This window comes from Tachyglossus aculeatus, chromosome 27 (genome assembly GCF_015852505.1).
Source record: "Tachyglossus aculeatus isolate mTacAcu1 chromosome 27, mTacAcu1.pri, whole genome shotgun sequence".
NCBI lineage: Eukaryota > Metazoa > Chordata > Mammalia > Monotremata > Tachyglossidae > Tachyglossus > Tachyglossus aculeatus.
Genome location: NC_052092.1, coordinates 3,454,120 through 3,479,249, shown reverse-complemented (window position 1 = coordinate 3,479,249; position 25,130 = coordinate 3,454,120). Strand labels below are relative to the sequence as shown.

The following is a 25,130-nucleotide window of genomic DNA, read 5'->3' as shown; positions in this document are numbered from 1 at the left end:
CCCTGTGGGCAGCAAATTTGTCTACCAATTCTGTTATATTGTCCTCTCCCAAGCACTTAGTACAGTACCCTAAACACAGTAAGGGCTCAATAAATACAACTGATTGATTGATTGATTGATTGAAATCTCTCTGCCTCGCTATTCTTTTCTTTTCTCGGGGTTACGCATTTAGCAGACTGCCTATGATTTCTTTTTTACTACATTTGGCTACTTGTTTTTCAAAGGTTTCAGATTCACGCCCTCCGGATTTAATTCCCAGCTGGCCCACAGAAGGCCTTTTCAAAAAACGCTGATCGGGAGAGATTTCCATATTTTTTGTAGTTTTAAAATGAAAGGGCTTTGGTGTGAGCCCTACATGGGACAGGGACTGTGTTCAATCTGATTTGCCTGTATCCACCCCAGCGCTTAGTACAGTGCCTGGCACACAGTAAGCGCTTAACAAAAACCATAATTATTATTATTATTACCACCATCTCAAGTACCACTCCAGTTAACCCCAAAGTTCTCTCTTATTGCCCCCTTTTCTTCCTCTAGAGGTTTCTAAAGTAGAGGTTCTACTAACTGTTATATCGTTCTCACCCAAGCACTTAGTACAGTGCTCTGCACACAGTCAGCACTCAATGAACCAATGGATTGATTGATTGATTGATTGATTGATTCTAAGCCCCTGGCCCAGGCTCCTTAATGGCCACTGGGTAAGCTCTAGGAAGGAAAGCTATTCTGCACCATCCTTTGACCTGAGGTAAACCATCATTCTCGTTCAAATTCATCGAAGCCCAAGAGGAGTGACCCTTGGAAAAGGTCGTGAAAAACAGACTTGCTGTTGGGGGTTGGGAGTGGCGGGGGAGGTGGGAGGGTCGCATTTCCCTGGTTGGAGGGGGGAACTCCTCACTTCCTGCTGGAATTAGCTCCTGGAGTCTACACAGACAGACCTTCCTCCCTTGTAGCCTCCAAAATTGGCTGCTTTGCCAATAAAAAAGCTTCCACTGACCGCAATATGATGCATCATTCAGCCAAGGACAAGTGGGAGGGCTAAGAAAAAAAAAAGATCTCTCCATGTTCTTCCAAATTATTCTAATTTTGCAACATTCCCCCCCTCTCATATTCAGTGTAATAAGCAAGACTTGAATCATATTTCCTAGTACTATCTTCTTACGGTCTGGTGACCCGGAATTTGTAAGTTCATCCTACCACCTGGAATGCTTTTTGGAGATGGACCACTGACTGATGGTTTCAAGAGAAGAAGCAAAAATCTGCACATGTTTCCAAAGGGGCAGGAATCACTGCATACGGCCGATTCCCTGAATGAATCCCGCCCCAAACCCATTTTCCATGACGCATGCAACAGCCCAAAGCGTCTGCCAAGTCACTTGATGCTTTCAGCGTAAGGCCAAATGAATCGATCAATCATTCAATGGCATTTACTGAGCGCTTACTTTGTGCAGAGCACTGTACTAAGCGCTTGGGAGAGGACAATTCAGCCGAACTAGCAGACACTTTCTCCATCTGTAACAAGTTTAAAGTCTGGATGGGGACAAATCCCGAGGAGAAAGGGTTCCAGCCTGGGAGTCAGATGACCTGGGTTCTAATCCCACTCTGCCTTTTCCCTGTTGTGTGACCTTGGGCAAGTCACTTGATTTCTCTGGGCCTCAGTTTCCTCATCTGTAGAATGGTGGTTCAATATCTGTTCTCCCTCTTAGACGAAGAGCCTGATGAGGGACCGGGACTGTGCCCAATCTGATTATCTTGTACCTACCCCAGTGCTTATCACATAGTAAGCACTTAAACACCACAATTATTATTATGGAATTTTTCTCCAATCCAGGGACATTCCTCAAATACTATGGTCCACGTTGCCTCTTCAAAGCTGTGTCCCCTTTTCTTTAAATAGCATTCATTCATTCCATTGTATTTATTGAGCACTTACTGTGTGAAGAGCATTCTACTAAGCGCTTGTCAAGGACTTACTATCGGCTGTTTCGAGCCACCAGCCTCGACACCGGCTATTAAACCAGGCCCCCCGTTCACCTCTCCCATCTCTCGGCTTCCAGAGGATCCTTCGAAGGAAGGGACCAATTTAGAAAACTGCCTCCTCTGGTTCTGCTCGGATTGAGACGTTCTGGTTTTACATCTTCCTCCGGGCCCCTCCCCGCCCGCAGCTCCCCAAAAGGCCAAATTTCCATCAGCGACGCTCCCTGAATAAACGAACATTTTGTTACCGGACACAGGAAGGCAGAAACCACACGCCTGGTAGGGCCGGAGCCGGGAGCCGTGGGATATGTGCTTCGAAGCATGCTTGCTTGGCTGGGCTGCAAATGGCCAATCCGGGAACTCGGAGATCGTATTTTTATGAATTTCATAATATCTGATTAATTCCAGCCAAAACCACCGAGACCAAAATGAGCCAAAATTGGCGCGGGTGTGTTCTGACCCCAAACCCGACAATGGTCAAATATAAAGTATCTATTTCCCTCGAGTCATGCCCCTATAGAAAAAGGAAAAAACAACAACCGTTTTGATCATCGGGGAAAACGGCGTCATCTGGAGACTGATGGGAGACGCGCCACTGTGGCTTCGGAGCCTGAAACGGGGTGCGTGATGAGATCTCTTCTGATGAACAGAGTCACTGAAGGCCTAAGAAAAATTGTCTGGAATGGGCGGTGCTCACCTAGAGCGAGGACCTTCTATAAGAGCCTGTCGTGTGTCGTCAAACACCCCATATTTCACCGGGGCCTGATATACTCATTATGGACTTGTTAAAAACGAGAGCACTCCCTTTGGCCCGCGCTAACCAGCGGGCTACCCGACAGCGTGTGCATGGCTGGGATCCGGTTGACGAGGACACCAGACGCTCTAACCTTGAAATTTTGGAGCTCGGTACCCTGACCAGTTATTTTCTAGACTGTAAGCCCTCTGTTGGGTAGGGACCGTCTCTATATGTTGCCAACTTGTACTTCCCAAGCACTTAGTACAGAGCTCTGCACACAGTAAGCTCTCAATAAATACGACTGAATGAATGAATTTTCTCTGCCAGCCCAGTGGGTCCTTCAGGAGAACCCAAAATGCCTCTTCCACACAGTTTGGGAATAGTTTCCGAACATACGGTAGGCTAGGAATTGGCAGCTCCTGAGCTTCCGGCTGGGCTTTGTCGCTGATCCACTTCCCACGCCTGGGTGGCCATTTTCTTCCCTGGGTCTGGGTGCCCTTTTCTCCAAAGAAGAAACTCCAGGGATGTTTGGATGAATGTTTGAAAGGATAATGAAAAGGGTCCAAATCAAAACAGTGCCCGGCCCCGAGAAACACTGACAGCAGCTGGTAAATAAATCCCAAACACATTAGGATTCTACTGCCCAGAGCTGCCCTTTCTAACTCATTTTCAAAATGCAAATGTGTGTTTTCATAAACAGCACTCAAAGCCCCAAAGCAAACATGGAAATTTGTCAACTTCCAGAATTCAAGATGGTGGGGGAAGGGAGGGAAACTCCCTACGGGCTGTGCTTTCACCATGAACTGATATTGTTCTCCAATGAATATTCTGGAAGAGAAGCAGTGTTGCTGAGGGGAAAGAGCCCAGGCCTTAGAGTCAGAGGACCTGGGTTCAAATGCCAACTCCGCTGCTTGCCTGCTGTGTGCCACTGGATCAGTCACTTCACTTCTCCGTGCTTCAGTTCCCTTGTCTGCAAAATGGGGGTTCAATACCTGTTCTCCCTCTTTTAGAGCCTGTGAGCCCCTTGTGGGACCCCATTATCTTGTACCTACCCCAGAGCTTAGTACAGTACTTGGCACAAAATAAGCACTTAACAAATACCGTTAAGGTTTGTATTATTATTATTGTTACTGAACGTCTGAGCTGACCACAATTCCATATGGAGAAGACCCAATGTCAAGAAGTCGCTTCACTTCTCTGGGCCTCAGTTTCCTCGTCTGTAAAATGGGGATTAAGTCTGTGAGCCCCATGTGGGACAGGGACTGTTGTCCAACCTATTTAGCTTGTACCTATCCCAGTGTTTAATACAGTACCTGGCACATAGTAAGCGCTTAGCAGATATCATTAAAAAAAGGAAAAGGGTGTCACCGACCTCCGACTGCCACTCCCTTTGGGTAAGGACCCTGACCTTGCTCTGCCTCCAATCCCGGATCCCCGGGATGCCACATCACCACAGTAACCAGGGATGCCATTTCAGACCCTCCCACGTACAACGGTCCAGACCCAACCTCGCTGCTGGTCCGGACGGCCCCTGGATACCCTCTCTCCTCCCCCGCCGGACGCCCACCTCCAGGAGGTGGACAGATCCTGTTGGCTGGAGGGGTTCCCGACCCCTCCAGGCATGGACCATCTGGCCTGGGCTCGTCTGGAAGGGTCAGGAGTGAGCAGGCATGTGACAGCGATTCGCTGCCTCTAAAGGCCCCTCCTGACCGAATGATTCCCGGCCCACATGAAGTGGTTGGGAATAGTCCTTCCACTGGGTTGAGAACCACTGTATTGGATCAGCTGATACAGTGCCTCAGGGGACAATTCCCAAAGACACCTGAAGCTCAGACTATTCTACTTAATAATAAGCGCTGAGGAGATTACAAGGTGATCAGGTTGTCCCACAGAGGGGCTCACAGTTTTAACCCCCATTTCGCAGATGAGGTCACTGAGGCCCAGAGAAGTTAAGTGACTTGCCCAAAGTCACACAGCTGACAGTTGCCAGAGCCAGGATTTGAACCCATGACCTCTGACTCCAAAGCCCGTGCTCTTTCCACTGAGCCACGCTGCTTCTACTTGTTTGTGGGGCTTTGATTCAAACCCACGGACAGGCCTGGCCTCTTGTTTGGCTTTTATCACAGACAGCAAAATATTTGTTAGCTGTAATGGAGGGCCTCAGTCTTGCTCTGACAGCAATGAAGTCTACTGCTTTTTGTAGCAGCAGCAGCATGAGAATTTCCTGCAACCCAGCTCAGTCAAAGGCATTTACTGGGCGCTCACTAGGCACAGAGCACTGTACTAAGTGCTTTAGTATATACGTATATATATTTGTACATATTTATTACTCTATTTATTTATTTGTTTGTTTTACTTGTACATATCTATCCTATTTATTTTATTTTGTTAGTATGTTTGGTTTTGTTCTCTGTCTCCCCCTTTTAGACTGTGAGCCCACTGTTGGGTAGGGACTGTCTCTATATGTTGCCAATTTGTACTTCCCAAGCGCTTAGTACAGTGCTCTGCACATAGTAAGCGCTCAATAAATACGATTGATTGATTGATTGATTGATTTAGCACTCTCATTCACTAGAAAGAACTACAGTGACCTCTCTAGACTGTAAGCTCCACATGGGCATGTCCCTGTTCTGTCTCCAGCTTGGAATGCCCTCCCTCTTCCTATCCAAAAGACAATGACTATCCTCAACTTCAAAGCCTTATTGAAGGCACATCTCCTCCAAGAGGCCTTCCCTGGCTATTTCCTCTTCTCCCACTCTCTTCCGCTTTGCCCTAATTTTTTCCCTTCATTCACCCTCCACCTACCGGAACCACGGCCTTTATGTACATACCCATAATTTATTTAAACTGATGTCTGCCTCCCCCTTAAGCTCGACGTGGGCAAGGAATGTGTCTACCAACTCTAGGACAATCCACCCATGTAATGCCGTATGGGCTTTGTTAGACGTGGCAGGTCTTACCCCCTCTCCTGTCTCTGCCCAGCAGTTCACGCTGTTGGTCATCAGAGGTTAGGGAGAGGAAACTGTGTCTATCAACCCTGTTTTGTATTATCCCTGGTACTTAGTACGGTGCTCCGCATCCGGTAAATTCTCAGTAAATACCATATATCGTCCTCTCCCATGTGCTTAGTACAGCGCTCTGCGTACAGAAAACACTCAATAAATATGATTGATTGATAGAATGTAACTTCGCTGTAGGCAGGGAACGTGTTTACCGACTCTGTTGTATTGTACCCTCCCACACCCTTACTAGAGCTCTGCACAGGGCAAGTCACAACTTCTCTGTGCCTCAGTTACCTCATCTGTAAAATGGGGATGAAGTCTGAGCCCCCCATGGGACAACCTGATCACCTTGTAACCTCCCCAGTGCTTAGAACAGTGCTTTGCACATAGTAAGCACTTAATAAATGCCATCATCATCATTATTATTATTATTCGGATTGATTGGACATGGAATGTGCCTACCAACTCTGTATTGCCCTCTCCCAAGCAGTCATCTCAGTGTTCTACACAGAGTAAGCACTCAATGGATACAACCGACTGGTTAAGCGACCGATCGATCCACCTCGGTGCTCCTGACTGTTCACTTACCGTTCAGTCGGATGACGGCGCATCGGCCCCAGTTCGCCCCAGAGCTGAGCGGTAGAGCTATTCTCAAGGACATAAAAGTCCTCGATCGCTCAACGGTTCCGAGAAGGCGGCAGCAGGCAGGGTTAGAGCGAAAGAGGCGAAGAGAAGACGAGAAAGAAGACGACGCCTGCGGGGTCGAAGCCCCAATCCTCTCTTCTCACCTGGACCCTGCTCGCCCTCTTACCTGGAGCTGCTGGGAGCTGTCGTTGAGATTGTCTTCTCTCCGCCGAGCCTCCTCGAGCATCTGGGCGCTCTTCTTTTTCTCCACCTGCTCCTTGTGCTTCAATGTGGCCACCTTCTTATTCTGGTCTTTCAGCTGTCTGTTGGGGCAAGAGGAGATTTTTCAGAATTAGATTCTAGGCCCCGCTAGATCCTCCTCTTGACTGTAAGCTCCTCCTCTAGGCTGTAAGCTTCTCTAAACTATAAGCTTGTTGTGGGCAGGGAAAGAATCTAACAACTCTGCTAACCACTGCTTAGTACATGGTACAAGGTAAGGCGCTTAATAAATGCCACAAGAAGCCAAAAACAACAACGAAAAGAACTCTGATATATTGTAATCTCCCAAGTACTTAGTACAGTTCTCTGCAATCAATCAATATATTTTTTGAGTGCTTACTATGCACAGAGCACTGTACTAAGTGCTTGGGAAAGTACAATGAAACAATATTAGCAGACATGTTCCTTGTCCATCATAAGCTTAGTCTAGAGAAGGAATCAGACAGTAAGCGCTCAATAAATACCCAGAGCTTAGGACAGTGTTTGGCATATAGTAAGCACTTAACAAATACCATTATTATTATTATTACTCCCACTGACTGATTTGCTCTCAGCAAGCCAGCCCCATGATAATACAGAAAACGAGAAACACTAAGACACCTTAATATTGGGTTATTTCCACAGTAGGTAAAACACAAAGCTGGGAGTCACACGGACCTGGATTCTAATCCCAGCTCTGCCACTTTTCTGCTGTGTGACCTTAGGCAAGTCACTTCACTCTCTGTGCCTCAGTCCTCCTGTTCTCCCTCTTAAGACTTTAAGTCCCATATGTGTCCAATCTAATTCACCTCTATCTACACAACAGTGGTTGACAACTAGTAAGTGCTAAATAAATACCATAGAAGAAAAAAGATACTGGCAATCCATCACTTTGAGCGATTTCACTGGACAAGAAGAGGCTTAGATAGGATCCACAGATGGATGTAACTCTTTTCTGGTGGTGAAAACAGTTGGAACAATTCTAAGAGTCGGAATTTTGGTGGTTTGGGGCGGGTGGGGGAGGAGGTGTCGAATCCTCGGTTATTGAGGTTCAGGGGTTAGACTGGGTCAAACCAGGTAAGCACTCATAATTCCAGAAACGCCTTGTATGCATGGTTTCGTGACTCAGAGTTACTGGGATTTGGAAAGAGAAGCAAGAGAAATGGACCAGAACTCCCAAAGCCCAGAAACTGTTACTATCTGCCTTCGAAAATCCACCTTTTCTTTTCCACCTCAATTGCTGGGAAGAGAAGCAGCGTAGCCTAGTGGAAAGAACACAGGCTCGGAAGTTGGAGGACCTGGGTTCTAATCCGAGTTCTGCCACTTGCTTCATTCATTCATTCATTCAATCGTACTTATTGAGCACTTACTGTGTGCAGAGCACTGTACTAAGCGCTTGGGAAGTACAAGTTGGCAACATATAAAGACGGTCCCTACCCAACAGTGGGCTCACAGTCTAGAAGGGGGAAGAGACCTTGGGTGAGCCACTTCACTTCTCTCTACCTCAGTTCCCTTGACTGTAAAATGGTGACTACAATACCTGTTCTCCTTCCTACTTAAACTGTGAGCCCCATGTGGGATAGGGGCTGTGTCCAACCTGATTAGCTTCTATCTACCCCAGCACTTAGTACAGTGCCTAGTACCTTTCATTCATTCATTCATATTTATTGATTACTGTGTGCAGAGCACTGTACTAAGTGCTTGGGAGAGTACAAGTAAGCGCTTAACAAATACCATAAAAACAACAGTGCCTAGTGCTTAATAATAATTGATAATAACTATAGAATTTTTAAGCACTTACAATGTGCCACACACTGTTTTAAGCTCTGGGGAATGATACAAGTTAATCGGGTTGGATACAGTCCCTGTCCCACATGGGGCTCCCACTCTTCTTCCCATTTTACAGATGAGGTAACTGGGGCCCAGAAAAGTTACGTGACTTGCCTAAGGTCACACAGGCAAAGCCATGATCAGAACCCAGGCCCCTGCTCTTATCAACTCAGCCACGCTGCTTCCCCTTTAGTGCATAGTTCAGTGCCCAGTGTTTAGTGCCGTGCCGGGCATATAGTAAGCACTTAACAAATACCATAAAAAAACCTATAACAACCACAATGAAATCCACTCCATCTCTCTTAAGAACAAAGAGAAGAGAGAATGCCATTTCTGGGAGGGTTCTCCAGATTTCCTCTCTTCCCTTGCCCTCTGCGGATTGCCAGATGGCACTGGCAGCCACCAAAGTAGGGCAGGGCAGGGCCCCTACCCTTCTGGGCATCGAGACGCCCGGCATAGGGAACCCAATTATAGACACTTGAGCCTTCTGTGGTGGAGGGATGACAGATTAAAGGCTGGATGTTTGGCCCAATTGGAGCAAAATAGGTCAGCTCTGCTTCCTCAGCCCTTTTGGCCATAATTATAACTGGAATCTGGATTTTTCTCTGATCCTTAGATTCCCCCCAAATGTCGCCCAGCTAGGAAGCGGTGCGCTTTCATTGGCTGTTAGAAGAAAGAGAAAGAAAATTCACTTTCCTGCCTCTTGTTACAGAGGAACGGGAACGGATCAAGGATGACGTCCACTTTTTTTTTTACCTGCATTTGTTAAAACACTCACTGTGTGTCAAACACTATTCTAAGAGCTGGGGTAGCTACAGTGAACTAGGTTGGACACAGGTCCCGTGTCCCGCATGGGTCTCACAGTCTAAGTAGGAGGGAGAACAGGAAAACCGAGGCAAAGACAAGTGAAGTGACTTGCCCCAGATCACATGGCAAGCATTTGGCAGAGCCAGGATAGAAGCCAGGCCCTCTAACTCCCAGGCCCGGGCTCATTCCACCTGATAACGCTCCTTCTCTTTGGAGGCCTGGGCTGGGCATTCAGTCAGTTGGCACGGCTGCCCCCCACCTCAACTTTCCCAGATTTCAAATGGGTGAAGTGTCAGAGCCGGATCGGGTCTGAAGACTTGGTGATTAGGGTGCTTTAACGCTATCTCTGTCAGATGTTTGAGGGCAGAGACTGTGCTTACAAACTCTAATGGACTCTCCCAAGTTTTCAGTCCAGTGCTCTGCACACAGCAGACTGTCACCTCCTCTAGGGTAGGGATAGTGTCTACCTAAGACTATTTGATTCGCCCAAGTGCTCAGTCTAACGCGCTGCACACAGTAAGCCTCCAATAAGCATGAATGACCGGTTGATTCCATCCTCTTCTTCTATAATATTCCTCATCCATTTGTTTCTGAGTTCAGGGGTTCTTGATCTAGAGATGGTGAGCCCAGAAAATGATGGAGGCCCAATACCTCATAATAATGATAATAATATTAGAAAGTACTTATTATGGGCCAAATACTGTACTAACCACTGCTATCAATTGAAGCTGTGTGGCTTAGTGGATAGAGAACGGGCCTGGGACTCAGAAGGGCCCAGGTTCTAATCCCAGCTCTGCAACCTTGGGCAAATCATTTCACTTCTCTGGGCCTCAGTTACATCATCTGTTAAACGGGGATTAGAAGTGTGAGCCCCACGTGGGACAGGGGCTGTGTCCACGTTGCCAACCTTGTAACTACCCTAGCACTTAGAACAGCACTTGGCACATAGTAAGCATTTAACAAGTCCTATTATTATTATTATTGCCATAATTATTATTATCACAACATCCTGAGGAAGGCCAAGCCAGGCTCTGGAGTGGCAGTATTGGTAGGAGAGAGTCTCGGCGGACAGTGCCAAGGGCCCACTGGGGGGACAGAGCTTTCCTGCCTACTTTTAACGCCTCCGGGAAGAGAAAGAGTCGGGCGGCCTGCAAACACCATGGGGGAAGGGAAGACTCTGTGGGTAGCCTCTTCGCAACAGGAGACTGGACGGGTTGATGGATGGCTCAGGTCTTCGAGCCCTCTGCTCCGCGGTCACCCCCCTCCTGGGCGGCTCCAATTTCTTTCATTCCCTCCATTTGACTTCTCAGCTGCTCCTCCACCCCTCCCCACCTTCCTCCGAGAAAACCCGACAGAATGAATATCACCGGAGTCTCCGTGCCAGAAGCAGCAAGGCCTCGTGAGGTTATGTCCATATCTGTAACTTATTTCTCTGTATTAATGTCTGCCTCCCCTTCTAGACTGTAAGCTTGTTGTGGGCAGGGAACGTGTCCGTTATAGGTTATGTTGTACTCTCCTAAGCGCTTAGTACAGTTCTCTGCACTCGGTAAGCCCTCAAAAATATAACTGATGATGACTGATGAGTGGATGGAACATGTGCCTGGGTGTCAAGAAGAAATGGGCTCTAGAGAAGAAGCGTGGCTCAGTGGAAAGAGCACGGGCTTTGGAGTCAGAGGTCATGGGTTCAAATCCCGGCTCCGCCAATTGTCAGCTGTGTGACTTTGGGCAAGTCACTTAACTTTTCTGTGCCTCAGTTACCTCATCTGTAAAATGGGGATGAAGACTGTGAGCCCCCGTGTGGGACAACCTGATCACCTTGTACCCTCCCCAGAGCTTGGAACAGTGCTTTGCACATAGTAAGCGCTTAATAAATGCCATTATTATTATTATTATTATTATTAATCCCGGCTCCACCACTTGCCTGCTGTGACCTAGGGCAAGTCACTTCTCTGTGCCTCAGTTACCTCATCTGTAAAATGGGGATTGAAACTGTGAGCCCCATTTGGGAGAGGGACTGTGTCCAATCAGATTTGGTTGTATCCACCCAGTGCTTAGTACTGTGCCTGGCACAAAGTAAGCGCTTAGCGAATACCCCGATTATTATTACTACTACTACTATTACCAAGGCCACCTACCTGACAGCTGGGAGACTAGAAATGGGGCGTGCCAGTTGGCAGGCTTTGCTCTGTTGCTTACCTGACACTCCTCCCGCCCTCCCACCCGCTCGCCCCCCTCCGCTTCCTCATCATTTTGTTCCACTGCTGAACACTGTTCCGTGACATTTATGTGACAAGGTAGCAGACGCCAATGAAAACACTGCTTGCTGCTCCAACAGATCCTGAAAATTCAACTTGTCTGTTGTATTGGTGCCAACAGGAAGCCCCAGGGGACTTTTAACAGGAGGAGGAGGAGGAGCAGGAAGAAGGGGAGGTGGAAGACAAAAAGAAGGAAGAAGAGGAGGCGGATTGTTTCCCCTAAAACTAATGACATCCAGAATTTTAAAACCAGGACGTGTCTAGATCAGTAAGGAAGGGGAAACAGAGTAGAAAGAAAGACAGAGATGGGGAGAGAGAGAGAGAGAGAGAAAGGAAGAGAGTGAGTGAGAAAAGCAATGGAGAGAGGATGAAAGAGAGCTGGGGAGAGGGAGGGAGGCTAAGTGGGGGAAAGGAAGAGATGGAGAGAAAGAGTCTGAGAGAGAGATAAAGAGGGAGGGAGGTGGGAAAAACTGTTTCAGTTCCAACAAACACTCCTGGCCTCCAGCCGCACCCATGGTATCAACATAGGCATTAGTTGAGAGCAAGCAGAAGGTGACATGAGGCATTTTCCCCGGGCAATGCTAGAGTGTGCACGCATTGGCAGGATGCCACACGCAGAGAAAGCTGCCCGGGCCAGCTTCATGGGGCACAGGATGGCCGGCAGAAGGAGTATACAGAAGGTGGTGGCGACTCCAGACTAGGGAGGCGTGGGTTCCACAGTCGGGGTGCTGGGGCCGGCCCCCCCCGAGAGCGGAGGAAGCGTTTATCCCTTATTGTGTGTGCTCTGCACACAGTAAGCACTCAATAAATACGATTGACTGATTGACTGGGAAATCAGTCCCGCTCACAAGGCTCTGAGAACAGCCCCTGCCACCCTGGCATGTCAGAAATGTGTGTGAGGCAGGGGTCTCTGGGATTTGGGGGGAGGCCTGATGGGCAGCAGCAGGGTTCGGGTCCCCACATAATAATCATCATCATATTATTATGATATGACGAAGCAGCGTGGCTCAGTGGAAAGAGCCCGGGCTTTGGAGTCAGAGGTCATGGGTTCAAATCCCAGCTCCGCCGCTTGTCAGCTGGGTGACTTTGGGCAAGTCACTTCACTTCTCTGAGCCTCAGTTCCCTCATCTGTAAATTGGGGATGAAGACTGTGAGCCCCCCTTGGGACAACCTGATCACCTTGTAACCTCCCCAGTGCTTAGAACAGTGCTTGGCACCTAGTAAGCACTTAACAAATACCAACATTATTATCATAATGATAATTGAGGTATTTGTTAAGTGCTTACAAAGTGCCAAGCACCGTTCTAAGCGCTGGCATAGATACAAGATAATCAGGTTGGACACAGTCCCCATCCCACATGGGGCTCACGGCCTTCACACCTATTTTCCAGATGAGGTAACCAGGGAACAGAGAAGTGAAGAGACTTGCCCAAGGTCACACAGCAGACACGTGGCAGAGCAGGGATTAGAACCCACGTCCTTTGACTCCCAGGCCCGGGGTTCTCTCCACTAGGCCATGCTGCTTCCCTATCTCCTAGCCCTGCCAAGAAAAAGGGAAGGCCGGGATTGGGGTTTATCTCCTTTACTCAGTCATTCATTGAATCACATTTATTGAGTACTTCATTTGTGCAGAGCACTGTACTAAGCGCTTGGGAAGTACAATTCAGGATCCTCGGAGAAAGCAGAACTAGGGAGGGTGGGAAGAGGTGCCCTTCTCCCACCGCTGGGGAGGTGGTGTGGGCGAAAACAGTAGCAGGGCCTAATGCATAGAACCCGGGCCTGGGAATCAGAAGGACCTGGGTTCTAATCCCGGCTCTGCCACTTGTCTGCCGTGGGACTGTCAGCAAGTCTTGTTTTGATGTCTGTCTCCCCACTTCTAGGCTGTGAGCCCGTTGTTGGGTAGGGATTGTTTCTGTTACTGAATTGTACTTTCCAAGCACTAAGTACAATGCTCTACACAAAGTAAGCACTCAATAAATACAACTGAATGAATAAATGAAGTTGTTTCACTTCTCTGGGCCTCCATTCCCTCATCTGTAAAATGGGGATAAAGACTCTGAGTCCCATGTGGGGCAGGGACTGTGTCCAACCCGATTTGCTTGTATCCACCCCAGGGCTTAAGTTCAGTGCCAGGCACATAATAATAATGATGGCATTTATTAAGCACTTACTATGTGCAAAGCACTGTTCTAAGTGCTGGGGAGGTTACAAGGTGATCAGGTTGTCCCATGGGGGGCTCACAGTCCTAATCCCCATTTTCCAGATGAGGGAACTGAGGCCCAGAGAAGTGAAGTGACTTGCCCAAAGTCACACAGCTGACAACTGGCGGAGCCGGGATTTGAACCGATGACCTCTGACTCCAAAGTCCGGGCTCTTTCCACTGAGCCACGCTGCTTCTCTCAACAAATACTTCTTACCTCTCTCTTAGTAAGCGCTTAACAAATACCATTATTATTATTTACCCCTCAAAATCATTGAAACCTCCAATGCCAAGGCCCTGCATGTGACCTGCCCAAAGCCCGTGGAGGAATACCTCTCAAGAACATCAGGATGATGACGATGGTATCTGTTAAGTGCTTACTATGTGCCAAGCTCTGTTCTAAGCACTGGGTTAGATACAAGGTAATCCGGTTGTCTAACATGAGGCTCGTCTTAATTCCCATTTTCCAGATGAGGTAACAGGCACAGAAAAGTTAAGTGACTTGCCCAAAGTCACACAGCTGATAAGTGGCGGGGCTGAGATTAGAACCCACGACCTCTGACTCCCAAGCCCATGCTGTTTCCACTAAGCCATGCTGGAGAGAAGTACCAGACAAATCATTAATTGGGACTGTGTCCAACCTCAATAGCTTCTATCTAACCCAGCGCTCAAGTACAGTGCCTGGCACATAGTAAGTGCCAACAAATGCCTTAAAAAAATAAAACCGTTTGTTTCCTCATCCCTATCCCTCACCCCCTTCCCTGCAATTCCTGCCTCACTTGCCAGCTCCCGATTTGAAAGTCAGTTCCAGATGAGGCAAGCCAACTGGAATCAGAGTTGCCTGACTTCCAGAGTTATTACCAAACATGCACTAAGGACTTCCTAAATGTTCCAAGAGTTGGACGGAAGAAATGAGACACCTGAATGACTTCCTCAAGAAGCTTACGTACTATTAACTAAATCTCAGGAAGGATGAAATCAATCATCCTTCAACTTGTAAAAAAAAAAAAAAAAAAAGAAAAAAGAAAAAAATCAGATTTGAATAAATTTTATACCATTAGGATTTTTGAACATAATTTTAGTCTGAAGACAGGCTTAACCTACAGACAGCAGCAGAGGACATCAATATATCAATCGATCAACTGATGGTAGGGAACTCTAATTCTGCTGTATTCTCCCAAGCTCCCTTTTTTTTATAATGGCATTTATTAAGCGCTTTCTATGTGCAAAGCACTGTTCTAAGCGCTGGGGAGGTTACGAGGTGATCAGGTTGTCCCACGGGAGGCTCACAGTCTTCATCCCCATTTTTGTGCCGACCAACTCTGCTACACTGCATGCTCCCAAGCACTTTAATCTGCATGCAGTAAGTGCTCAATAAGTACCATGGATTAATTAATAGGGAGGCTTCGAAGGGAGGGGCCAAAATCATCTAGACTAAGCTCACTGTGGGCAGGGAATGTCTCTGGTTATGTTGTTTTGTTGTTCTCTCCCAAGCGCTTAGTACAGTTATCAGCATGCAGTAAGTGCTCAATAAATACGATGGACTGACTACAGTACTGTACTAAGCTCTTGGGAAAATACAACTGAGTTAGATGTGGCCCTTGCCCACAAGAAGCTGAAAGTCTGAAGGGGGAGACAACCTCATAATAGATTATGGAAATGAAAGCCGGTGCCGTGGGGCTGAGGTGGGTCGTAGCCTGGCTACAGCACAGGCCTGGGAATCAGAAGGACCTGGGTTCTAATCCCAGCTTCGCCATGTGTCTGCTGAGTGACCTTGGGCAAGTCTCTTAATTCCTCTGTGCCTCAGTTCCCTCATTGATAAAATGGGGAATAATCAATCAATCAATCGTATTTATTGAGCGCTTACTGTGTGCAGAGCACTGTACTAAGCGCTTGGGAAGTACAAGTTGGCAACATATAGAGACAGTCCCTACCCATCAGTGGGCTCACAGTCTAAATCAATTGACTGATTGATTGATTACTCTCAGCTGCTTCAGTACCTGGAACGATAAGTTCCAGACTTATAAGACTGCCCAGTGTGGGACAGGGACTGTATCTAACCTCATTATCTTGTATTTCCCCCAGCACTCAGAAAAATGCCTGGCATATAGTGAGCCCTTAACAAACACCATTATTATATCAAGAGCTTAAAGGGGACAGATCCAAGGCCACAGATGACACAGCTTTTGTGTCAAAAGGAAACTTTTGTGTCAAAAGGAAGCTTTTGTGTCAAAAGGAGTCAAAAGGAAACTTTTGACTCCTCCTTCAGGGCACTCTCCAAGCTGCTTCGTATACACTTTGGCTCCCGGCATAATTCTCGCACCTCGACTTGAACACTCAAACTCTAAAGACGGGCTTTTATGGGCCCTGAAGTGTATGCAGCCCATTTTGACACCTCGGCACTCTGATCTTCTTCCTTCCCCCAGCCCCTCAGCACTTCGGTACATACCCATCTGAAATCTATTTTAATGCCTGTCTTCCTCTCTAATCTGTAAACTCCTTGTGGGCAGGGATCGCAGCTGTTAACTCTACTGTGCTTCCCCAAGCGCTCTGGGAAATGAGGCTTCAAACCGACCCCCTGGGGGTCAGGAGATCTGGGTTCTTAAACCAGCTCGGGCATTTTCTTTCAGTGTGATCTTGGGGGACCAGTTCGTTAAGTTCCCCGTGCCTCAGTTTTCTCATCTGTAAAATGGGAATTCACAATCTATTCTACTCACCATTTGGACTGTGAGGCCTATGGGAGACAGAGCCTGCATACAACCTAATTGTCTGGTATCTAGCCCAGTGCTTGGCACCTAGTAAGCGCTTAACAAAAATCACAACTGTTTCTTATTAACTATCACAGAATAATAATAATAATAATATTGGTATTTGTTAAGCGCTTACTATAAAGAAAAGACCAGGCTTTTTCCAGAGAACAATAATAATAATGATGATGGAATTTGTTAAGTGCTATGTGCCAAGCGCTGTACTAAGGGCTGGGTGGATATAAGCAAATAGGGTTGGACTCAGTCCCTGTCCCATGTAGGGCTCACAGTCTCAACCCCCATTTTACAGATCAGATAACGGAGGCACAGAGAAGTAAAGCGACTTGCCCAAGGTCACATGCAGACGAGTGGCAGAAACGGGATTAGAACCCATGATTTTCTGACTCAGGCCCACGATCTAGCCATGAGAGGGCAGGAAGGGGTGGGACTGAGAGCAAAATTCTGGTTCTCGGGCAAATGATATACATGTCTTAGACTTTCCCAAGTGCTTAGTCCAGTGCTTACTTAGCACAGTAAGTGCTCAATAAATACCACTGATGGATTGATAGTAGACTGTAAACTCCTTATGGGCAGGGAATGCATCTACCAATTCTGATACACTGGTTTCTCGCAGGCGCTTCGTACAGTGCTCTACACACAGTAAGCCCTCAATAAGTACCATTGGTTTATTTGATTGTAGACTGTAAGGTCCCTCTAGACTGTATTGTCCTTGTGGACAGGGAATGTGTCCACCAACTCTGTTATACTGGACCCTCCCAAGCTGTGTAGAGATGAAATAATCAGGTCGGACACGGTCCCTGTCCCAAACAGGGCACACAGGTAGGGGGAAAAACAGGTGGCTTAGTGGATAGAGCCCGGGCCTGGGAATCAGAAGGACCTGGGTCCTCATCCCGGCCCTGCCACTTGTCTGCTGTGTGGTCTTGGGCAAGTCACTTCACTTCTCTGGGGCTCACCGGTAAAATGGGGATTGAGGCTGTGAGCCCCATGTGGGAAAGGGACTGTCCAATCTGATCACCTGTATCTACCCCAGCTCTTAGTACGGTGCCTGGAACACAGTAAGCACTTAACAGATAGGACTAAAGAAAGAAAAAATTACTGATGACTCTGGGGTGCTGCTGACCACAGAAATTGAGATATACAGTGCTTTGCACACAGTAAGCGCTCAATGAATATGACTGAATGAATGAGATATGCTCAACTAGAAATACACCAGTGCAAGAGAAGGTTGGAGGTTCCCATCCTGGAGGGTTGCCAAGGGGAATCTGGTTTTGAATGTTTTCGACGCCCATAAAAATCACACTTTGTTTTTTCCTTTAGATTTTCATGGATTGGAACGGGCAAAACCTCCGGGTACTTCCTAGCAACTAATGACTAACTCGGGGCAAGCGTCTCTCCTACTCCTCGGTCTGTCACCTCCTCCACGGATCATTATCGGCCAGTGAACGGCCCTCCCGGTTATGGTCGCTCAATTAGGGCTCTAGCAAAGCTAATTATCTGTGCCTGAAAGTTGAAGCAAAGGGAAAAAAAAGGGAAATCAAGGTGCAAAGCCCAGGTTCTCCATGGGGCCCTGGAACCAGATCCTCTAAAATGAGGGAGCTTCGGTGCCACTTGATTTTATGGCCAAGGGCTGTTGAGCAGCAGTGTGGAGAGAGCCCAGGCCTGGGCTAATCCCAGCTCCACCACTTGTCTGCTTTGTGACCTTGGGTAAGTCCCTTCGCTTCTCTGGGCCTCAGTTACCTCATTGGTAAAATGGGCATGAAGATATGAGCCCGGTGTGGTACGTGGATAACCTGATTAGCTTGTTTAGACCCCAGCGCTTAGAAAAGTGCCTGGAACAAAGAAAACACTTAACATATAAAGAAGAAAGAAGTCACTTCACTTTCCTAGGCTTTAGTCCCCTCATCTATAAAATGGGGATTAAGACTGTGAGCCCCACATTCCAACCTGATTAGCCTGAATCTCTCCCAGTGCTTAGCACACAGTAAGAGCTTAAAAACTACCACTAAAAAATTAAAAAAATGAAAAAGGCCACCACTGTGCTTGCTGGGGCCATTTTGGGTGCTCCTCCAGCTGGAACTAAATCCAGCATGGAAGTTGAGCCAGAACACGCTGCTCTGGGGGACATCGTGATGCTATGGCTCTCACCGGCTCTACTGCGACGGAGAAAACCCCCCCATAATGGCCCAGACCAACAGGGCATCCGGAACATTCTCCACAGACAAGGCGACGGCCCAGGGCATCCTTGAGGAATGACCTCCTTCTCCTGGAGGTTAACGAGAAACCCTCCCATCCTTTATGGCTGAAGCATCACTAACTCGATGATACTTCCTTACAATACTTGTTAAGTGCTTGCTATGTGTCAAGCACTGTTCTAAGCATCGGGGTAGATACAGGATAATCAGATTGGACACTCTCCCAGTCTCACATGGGGATGATAACAATCACAGTCTAAATTAGAGGGAGGAAGATTTAATCCCTATTTTAGGGGAAACTTAGGTACAGACAATCAATCAGTTGGTGGTACAGAGCACTGAACTAAGTGTTTGGGAGAGTACAACAGAATTAGCAGACATTTTCTGCCCATAACGAGCTTACAGTCCAGAGAAATAAGATGACTTGCCCAAGGTCACAGAGCAGACAAGCGGTGTGGCCAGAGTTAGAAGACAGGTACTAATTCTCAGGATGTTATTTGGGAAAATCTATTTCTGTATGCAAACAGGAAGATGGGTTGTGCTGTATAATGTTGTCCCATGCCACACCTCTGCATATGAAAACAACTTTTTCTGCCAGCTTCTCTATGTGAGCAGCACAGATGCAGCAAAGCCCAGCTGAAAGAGCCTGGGCCTCCTACTCAGGGACTTGGGTTCTAAACCAGCTCTCCCACTTCTCTGCTGTGCGACTTGGGACAGTCACTTCGTTTCTTTGGATCTCAGTTCCTTCATCTGTAAAATTCATTCATTCATTCATTCATTCAGTCGTATTTATTGAGCGTTTACTGTTGGGGATTCAGACATTGAGCTCCAAGCGGGACATGGACTTGATCTAACCCGATTAACTTGTATCTACCCCAGCACTTAGTACAGTGCCTGGAACATAGTAAGTGCTTTTACGAATACCACTGTGGAAAAAAAAATATTGTCAGAATTCTGCTAATATTTAGGAGCCTCCCCCAGCCCACGTAGGGCTCTTGATCTTAAGGAGGAAGGAAGAATTGGTATGGGAGCCCATTTTACAAAAAACAGCATGGCCTCGGTTAGAGTAAGGGGATCAGAAGGACCTGATCGCTAAACCCAGCTCTACCACTTGTCTGCTGTGCGAACTGGGGCAAATCACTTCACCTATCTGTGCCTCAGTCTCTCACCTGTAAAATGGGGTTTAAGGCTGTGAGCCCCACGTTGGACAGATTGTCCAACCTGATTGGCTTGTATCTACCCCAGAGCTCAATAGAGGGCCTGGCACATAATAAGCATGTAACAGATACCTTTTGGGGAAAAAAAAAACCAAAACAAGACGATTGTATTCCTTATCTCTGTTCAGCTGGGCCCTGAACTTTGTGTCTACTAGCTTCAAATCCTTAAGTTGTTCAGGGGGCCCACACTGAATTAAGTACGATAAAAATAATGATAATGATTATGGCATTTAGTTTGCACTTGGCAGGTGCCAAGCACTGTTCTAAGCGCTGAGGTAAGATAGAAGTTAATCAGGTTGGACACAATTCCTGTCCCACGTCAATCGACCAATCAATCATAATTACTGAGCACATACTGTGTACAGAGCACAGGTCTAGGAGCCTGGGAGAGAACCTAAAAAAAATCGGTAGATACGATACTCACAGTCTAAATACGAGGGAGAACAGGGACTAAACCCCCTTTTTGTAATACAAAAGAGACAATCTATCTTATAATTATTAATACTGGGCAAGTCACTTTGCTTCTCAGTGCTTCAGTTTCCTCGTCTCTGAAATGAGAGTTCAATACCTGTTCTTCTTCCTGCTCAGACAGTGAGCCCCAAGAGGGACAGAGACCGTCTCTGACCTGATTCTATTGTATCTTGCCCAGTGCTTAGTACAACGCACAACCCCTCATAAGTGCTTAATCCCGCTTAATATTGACTGATTACTGGAGAGAGCCGATTTGCCGGAACAGTGCCTGTCCCTGGAGGGGCTGGCGAGGGATCCCTGGAGTCGATTATCCAGTCCTGCTCTGGTTCTCCGGGAACAGAATGTAACAGGCTTCCACGCATCAGCAAAAATGGACACTTGGGGCTTTTACTACTGTCCCTGGGTCAACATTAAGTTTGTTCCCAAAATGTTCTGCACATTTTCTCAGCAGGAACGGAGGCGGGAGGGACAGGCAGTGTTTCCCGCCTCTGACTAGGGAAGCCCTGAAGTCGTCTATAAATAAGCCGATGTGCAGTCTCTCTGGGCTGGCCATCTCAGCGGATCTCACCTACCGAGCAGCATGGCCTAGTGGAAAGAGCCAGGGCCTGAGAGTCCGAGGACCTGGGTTCTAATCCCAGCTCCTCCACTTCCCCCCGCTATGTGACCTTGGTCCCTCATCTATAAAATGGGAATTTAATACCAGTCCTCCCTCCCACTTAATCTGGGAGCCTCAAACCCCAGTGCATACTACGATGCTTGGCTCATAGTAAGAGCTTAACAAATATCACAGTTGTTATCGGTGTTTAGTACAATGCCTGCCACATAGGAAGAGCTTAACAAATACCATTAAAAAAAAAATTCCCAGACCCCCTTGTACCTGGTGGTTGCTGAGCAAGCATCTCTTTGATTCCTGGTGTTGGGGTGTCTGGCCAGGAGTCCAACTGCAACAGAGCACTGTACTAAGTGCTCGGGAGCAGACAAGCTGATAATAACAGCAATTGTGGTATCTGTTAAGTGCTTACAATGTGCCAGGCACCGCACTAAGTGCTGGGGTGAATACAAGCTAATCAGGTCGGACACAGTCCCTGTTCCACGTGGAGCTCAATCTTAATCCCCGTTTTACAGATGAGGGAACTGAGGCACAGAGAAGTGATGTGACACAGCAGACAAGCGGCAGAGCGGGATTAGAACCCAAGTCCTTCTGACTTCCAGGCCGCTAAGACACGCTGTTTCTCGATAGGGTCGGTCAACATGATTCCTTCCCTCAAGGAGCTTAGGATTCAGAGCAAGACATGTTAACGCCTGAATCTAAACCAAAACTGCTAATTGCCCTCTCCCAAACTCTACAATGTTCTACATCCACTAAGTGCTCCATAAATACCATTGATTGAAATACCAATGATTGAATCGATTAAAGTCCCTCGTGATGGCGGGGTTTCACTTGGACACACTAGTTGGTGACCTTTCTAGACTGCATTTTGGCAAAATCCTTGGTAAAGAGGAAAAGAGAAACAGTCCCATAGACAGAATCGGTTCACCTTCCGCCGCCCGATCGGAGAAGCTCAGGTTGTTAACATCTCGCGGCCCAGGTGACCTTTCCCACTGGAAAGACAAGCCCCGTTTTATTTTGTGTTTCTTGGAAAACAAAGTTATTTAGGAGTAAGTCGACTTCAGGGCCGTCTCCTGCCAGGGTAAATGCTTCGAAAATGAAGGAGCCAACAATATTATAATTAACATAACTTTGGGCTCGGAGCGGCGTGTGTGTGCCAAGGACTTCCATGGTTGAGGAGTAAACCTGGGGAGCTTTTCCAGACGCTCCTGTTTACTCAAGAGCTCGGGACCGAGAGTGCAGTGAGGAAGCCACACTGAAGCCCCCATTGATGTGAAACCAGGGAGAGACGCGACTGGGTGTTTTCATGACACTCACGCTGTCACCTCTGGGACATCTTCCCATGACGCCCTAGTGTGACGCCCTCCCCACCTCCGCCAGTTTCTGCCAAAGGTCCTGGGGCTTTCGCCACACATGAGTTTGAATTTACTGAATTTATGGTACTTGTTAAGCACTTACTATGTGCTAAGCACTGTTCTAAACACTGGGGTAGATAATACTTATGGCTGTGAGCCCATTGTTGGGTAGGGACCGTCTCTGTATATTGCCGATTTGTACCTCCCAAGTGCTTAGTACAGTGCTCTGCACACAGTAAGCGCTCAATAAATACGATTGAATGAATGGATTATGGAAGCAGCGTGGCTCAGTGGAAAGAGCCTGCGCTTTGGAGTTGGAGGTCATGGGTTCAAATCCCAGCTCCGCCAACTGTCAACTGCGTGACTTTGGGCAAGTCATTTAACTGCTCTGTGCCTCAGTTACCTCATCTGTAAAATGGGGATTACGACTGTGAGGCCCCCGTGGGACAACCTGATGACCTTGTTACCTCTCCAGCTCTTAGAACAGTGCTTTGCACATAGTAAGCGCTTAATAAATGCCATTATTATTATTATTTTATTATTATTTGTTAAGCACTTACTATGTGCCAGGCACTTGCAAGTCACTTCACTTCTCTGTGCCTCAGTTACCTCATCTGTAAAATGGGGATTTTAAGACTCTAAGCCTCACATGGGACAACCTGATCACCTTGTATCCTCTCCAGAGCTTAGAAGAGTGCTTTGCACATAGTAAGTGCTTAACAGATGCCATCATTGTTATTATTATTACTAAGCACTCGGGGGGATACAAGCAAATTGGGTTGGACACAGTCCCTGTCCCACATGGGGCTCACAGTCTCAATATAATTGTGGTATTTTTGTAAAGCACATCCTTTGTGCCAAGCACTGTTCGGAGCACTGGAGTGGTTATACAAGGTAATCAGGTTGTCCCACGTGGGGGGTCACAGTCTTAGTCCCCATTTTACAGATCAGGTAACTGAGGTCCAGAGAAGTGAAGTGATTTGCCCAAGATCACACGGTGGACAAGCCGCGGAGCCCAGATTGGAACCCAAGTCCTTTTGACTCCCAGGACCGGGCTCTATCCATTATGCTATGATGCTGCTCGGTGGCTGAGTGGTAGCCACAGACCGGTCGGGCCTGGCCCACTTTGGGGAGGAGAAAGAGGGTTCAATCTGCAGAAAATGGACCCCCTCCTTCCCCACCATCAATGGCCTGTAATAGACATCAGAGATGGAAAGTTTCATCTGAGGGGAAAGTCCCACAGTACACTGCGGTGTGCTCCACTACCTCCATTTTAGAGTCAAGGACGAGAGGCAGTGTGGTCTAATGGGTAGAACCTGGGTTCTGATTCTGGGTTCTCTGCAGCTGGTCTGCTATGCATGACCTTGGGCCAGTAACATCACTTCTCTGGGCCTCAGTTCCCTCAACTGCAAAATGGGAATTAAATCCTAATCTCTCTTTCTTATCAATCAATCAATCAATCGTATTTATTGAGCGCTTACTATGTGCAGAGCACTGTACTAAGCGCTTGGGAAGTACAGATTGGCAACACATAGAGACAGTCCCTACCCAACAGTGGGCTCACAGTCTAAAAGGGGGAGACAGAGAACAGAACCAAACATACCAACAAAATAAAATAGGATAGAAATGTACAAGTAAAATAAATAAATAGAGTAATAAATATGTACAACCATATATACATATATACAGGTGCTGTGGGGAAGGGAAGGGAAGGGAAGGAGGTAAGATGGGGGGATGGAGAGGGGGACGAGGGGGAGAGGAAGGAAGGGGCTCAGTCTGGGAAGGCCTCCTGGAGGAGTTGAGCTCTCAGCAGGGCCTTGAAGGGAGGAAGAGAGCTAGCTTGGCGGAGGGGCAGAGGGAGGGCATTCCAGGCCCGGGGGATGACGTGGGCCGGGGGTCGACGGCGGGACAGGCGAGAACGAGGTACAGTGAGGAGATTAGATTCTTAGACTGCGAGCCCACTGTTGGGTAGGGACCGTCTCTATATGCTGCCAACTTGTACTTCCCAAGCGCTTAGTACAGTGCTGTGCACACAGTAAGCCCTCAATAAATACAATTGATTGATTGGGACAGGGACTGTGTCCAACCTGGCAAACCTGTTGCTACCCTAGCACCTAAAATAGTGCCTGACACCTAGTAACTGAATGTGTGTGGATACCATAAATATAATGGGTAGAATTCAAAACAGGAGAAGCAGTGTGGCCTCATGGAGAGCGCACGGGCCTGGGAGTCCGAAGGACCTGTGTTCTAATCCTGGCTCTGCCACTTGTCTGCTGTGTGACCTCGGGTATGTGGCTTCGCTACTCGGGGCCTCAGTTTCCTTATCTGGAAAATGGGGATTAAGACTGTGAGTCCTGTGTGGGGCAGGGATTGCGTCCAACTTGATTAACTTGTATCTACCCTATTATATCATTCATTCATTCAATCGTATTTATTGAGCGCTTACTGTGTGCAGAGCACTGTACTAAGCACTTGGGAAGTACAAGTTGGCAACATATAGAGACGGTCTCTACTCAACAGTGGGCTCACAGTCCTACTGCTTAGTACTGTGCCTGGTTTACCAAATACAATGAAACAAACAGACAAAAAAGAGCAATGATATTGCCTTCCAATGGCAGTCCAGAAACCATCTGCGGGAGGCGGAAAGGGATTAACACCAATGACGCCTCAATGCCAACGCTCCTGGAAGCGGCCGATAGTGTTACCTAGAATTAACCCTGAGCTAGAAAAGGGGTTCTCACACCTTCATTTCTCCCCAGTCTGTCTGCAATTAATGGCTTCTTCGCCACATACGCCTCTGCTGTCGAGGTGCCTATACCCTCTCTCGGTGTCTT

The 25,130-nt window shown here is 47.5% G+C and overlaps 1 protein-coding gene across 7 annotated transcripts in view; it reads right to left on the bottom strand.

Annotated features, from left to right (window-relative positions):
* ERC1 (ELKS/RAB6-interacting/CAST family member 1) overlaps nt 1–25,130 on the bottom strand; it is a 276,795-nt gene that overhangs the window by 147,044 nt on the left and 104,621 nt on the right. For all 7 annotated transcript variants that reach the window (XM_038767705.1, XM_038767706.1, XM_038767707.1 and 4 more), the window contains one exon: nt 6,521–6,656. In XM_038767705.1, the coding sequence (XP_038623633.1) occupies nt 6,521–6,656 (136 nt within the window). The remainder of the gene's footprint in view (nt 1–6,520; nt 6,657–25,130) is intronic.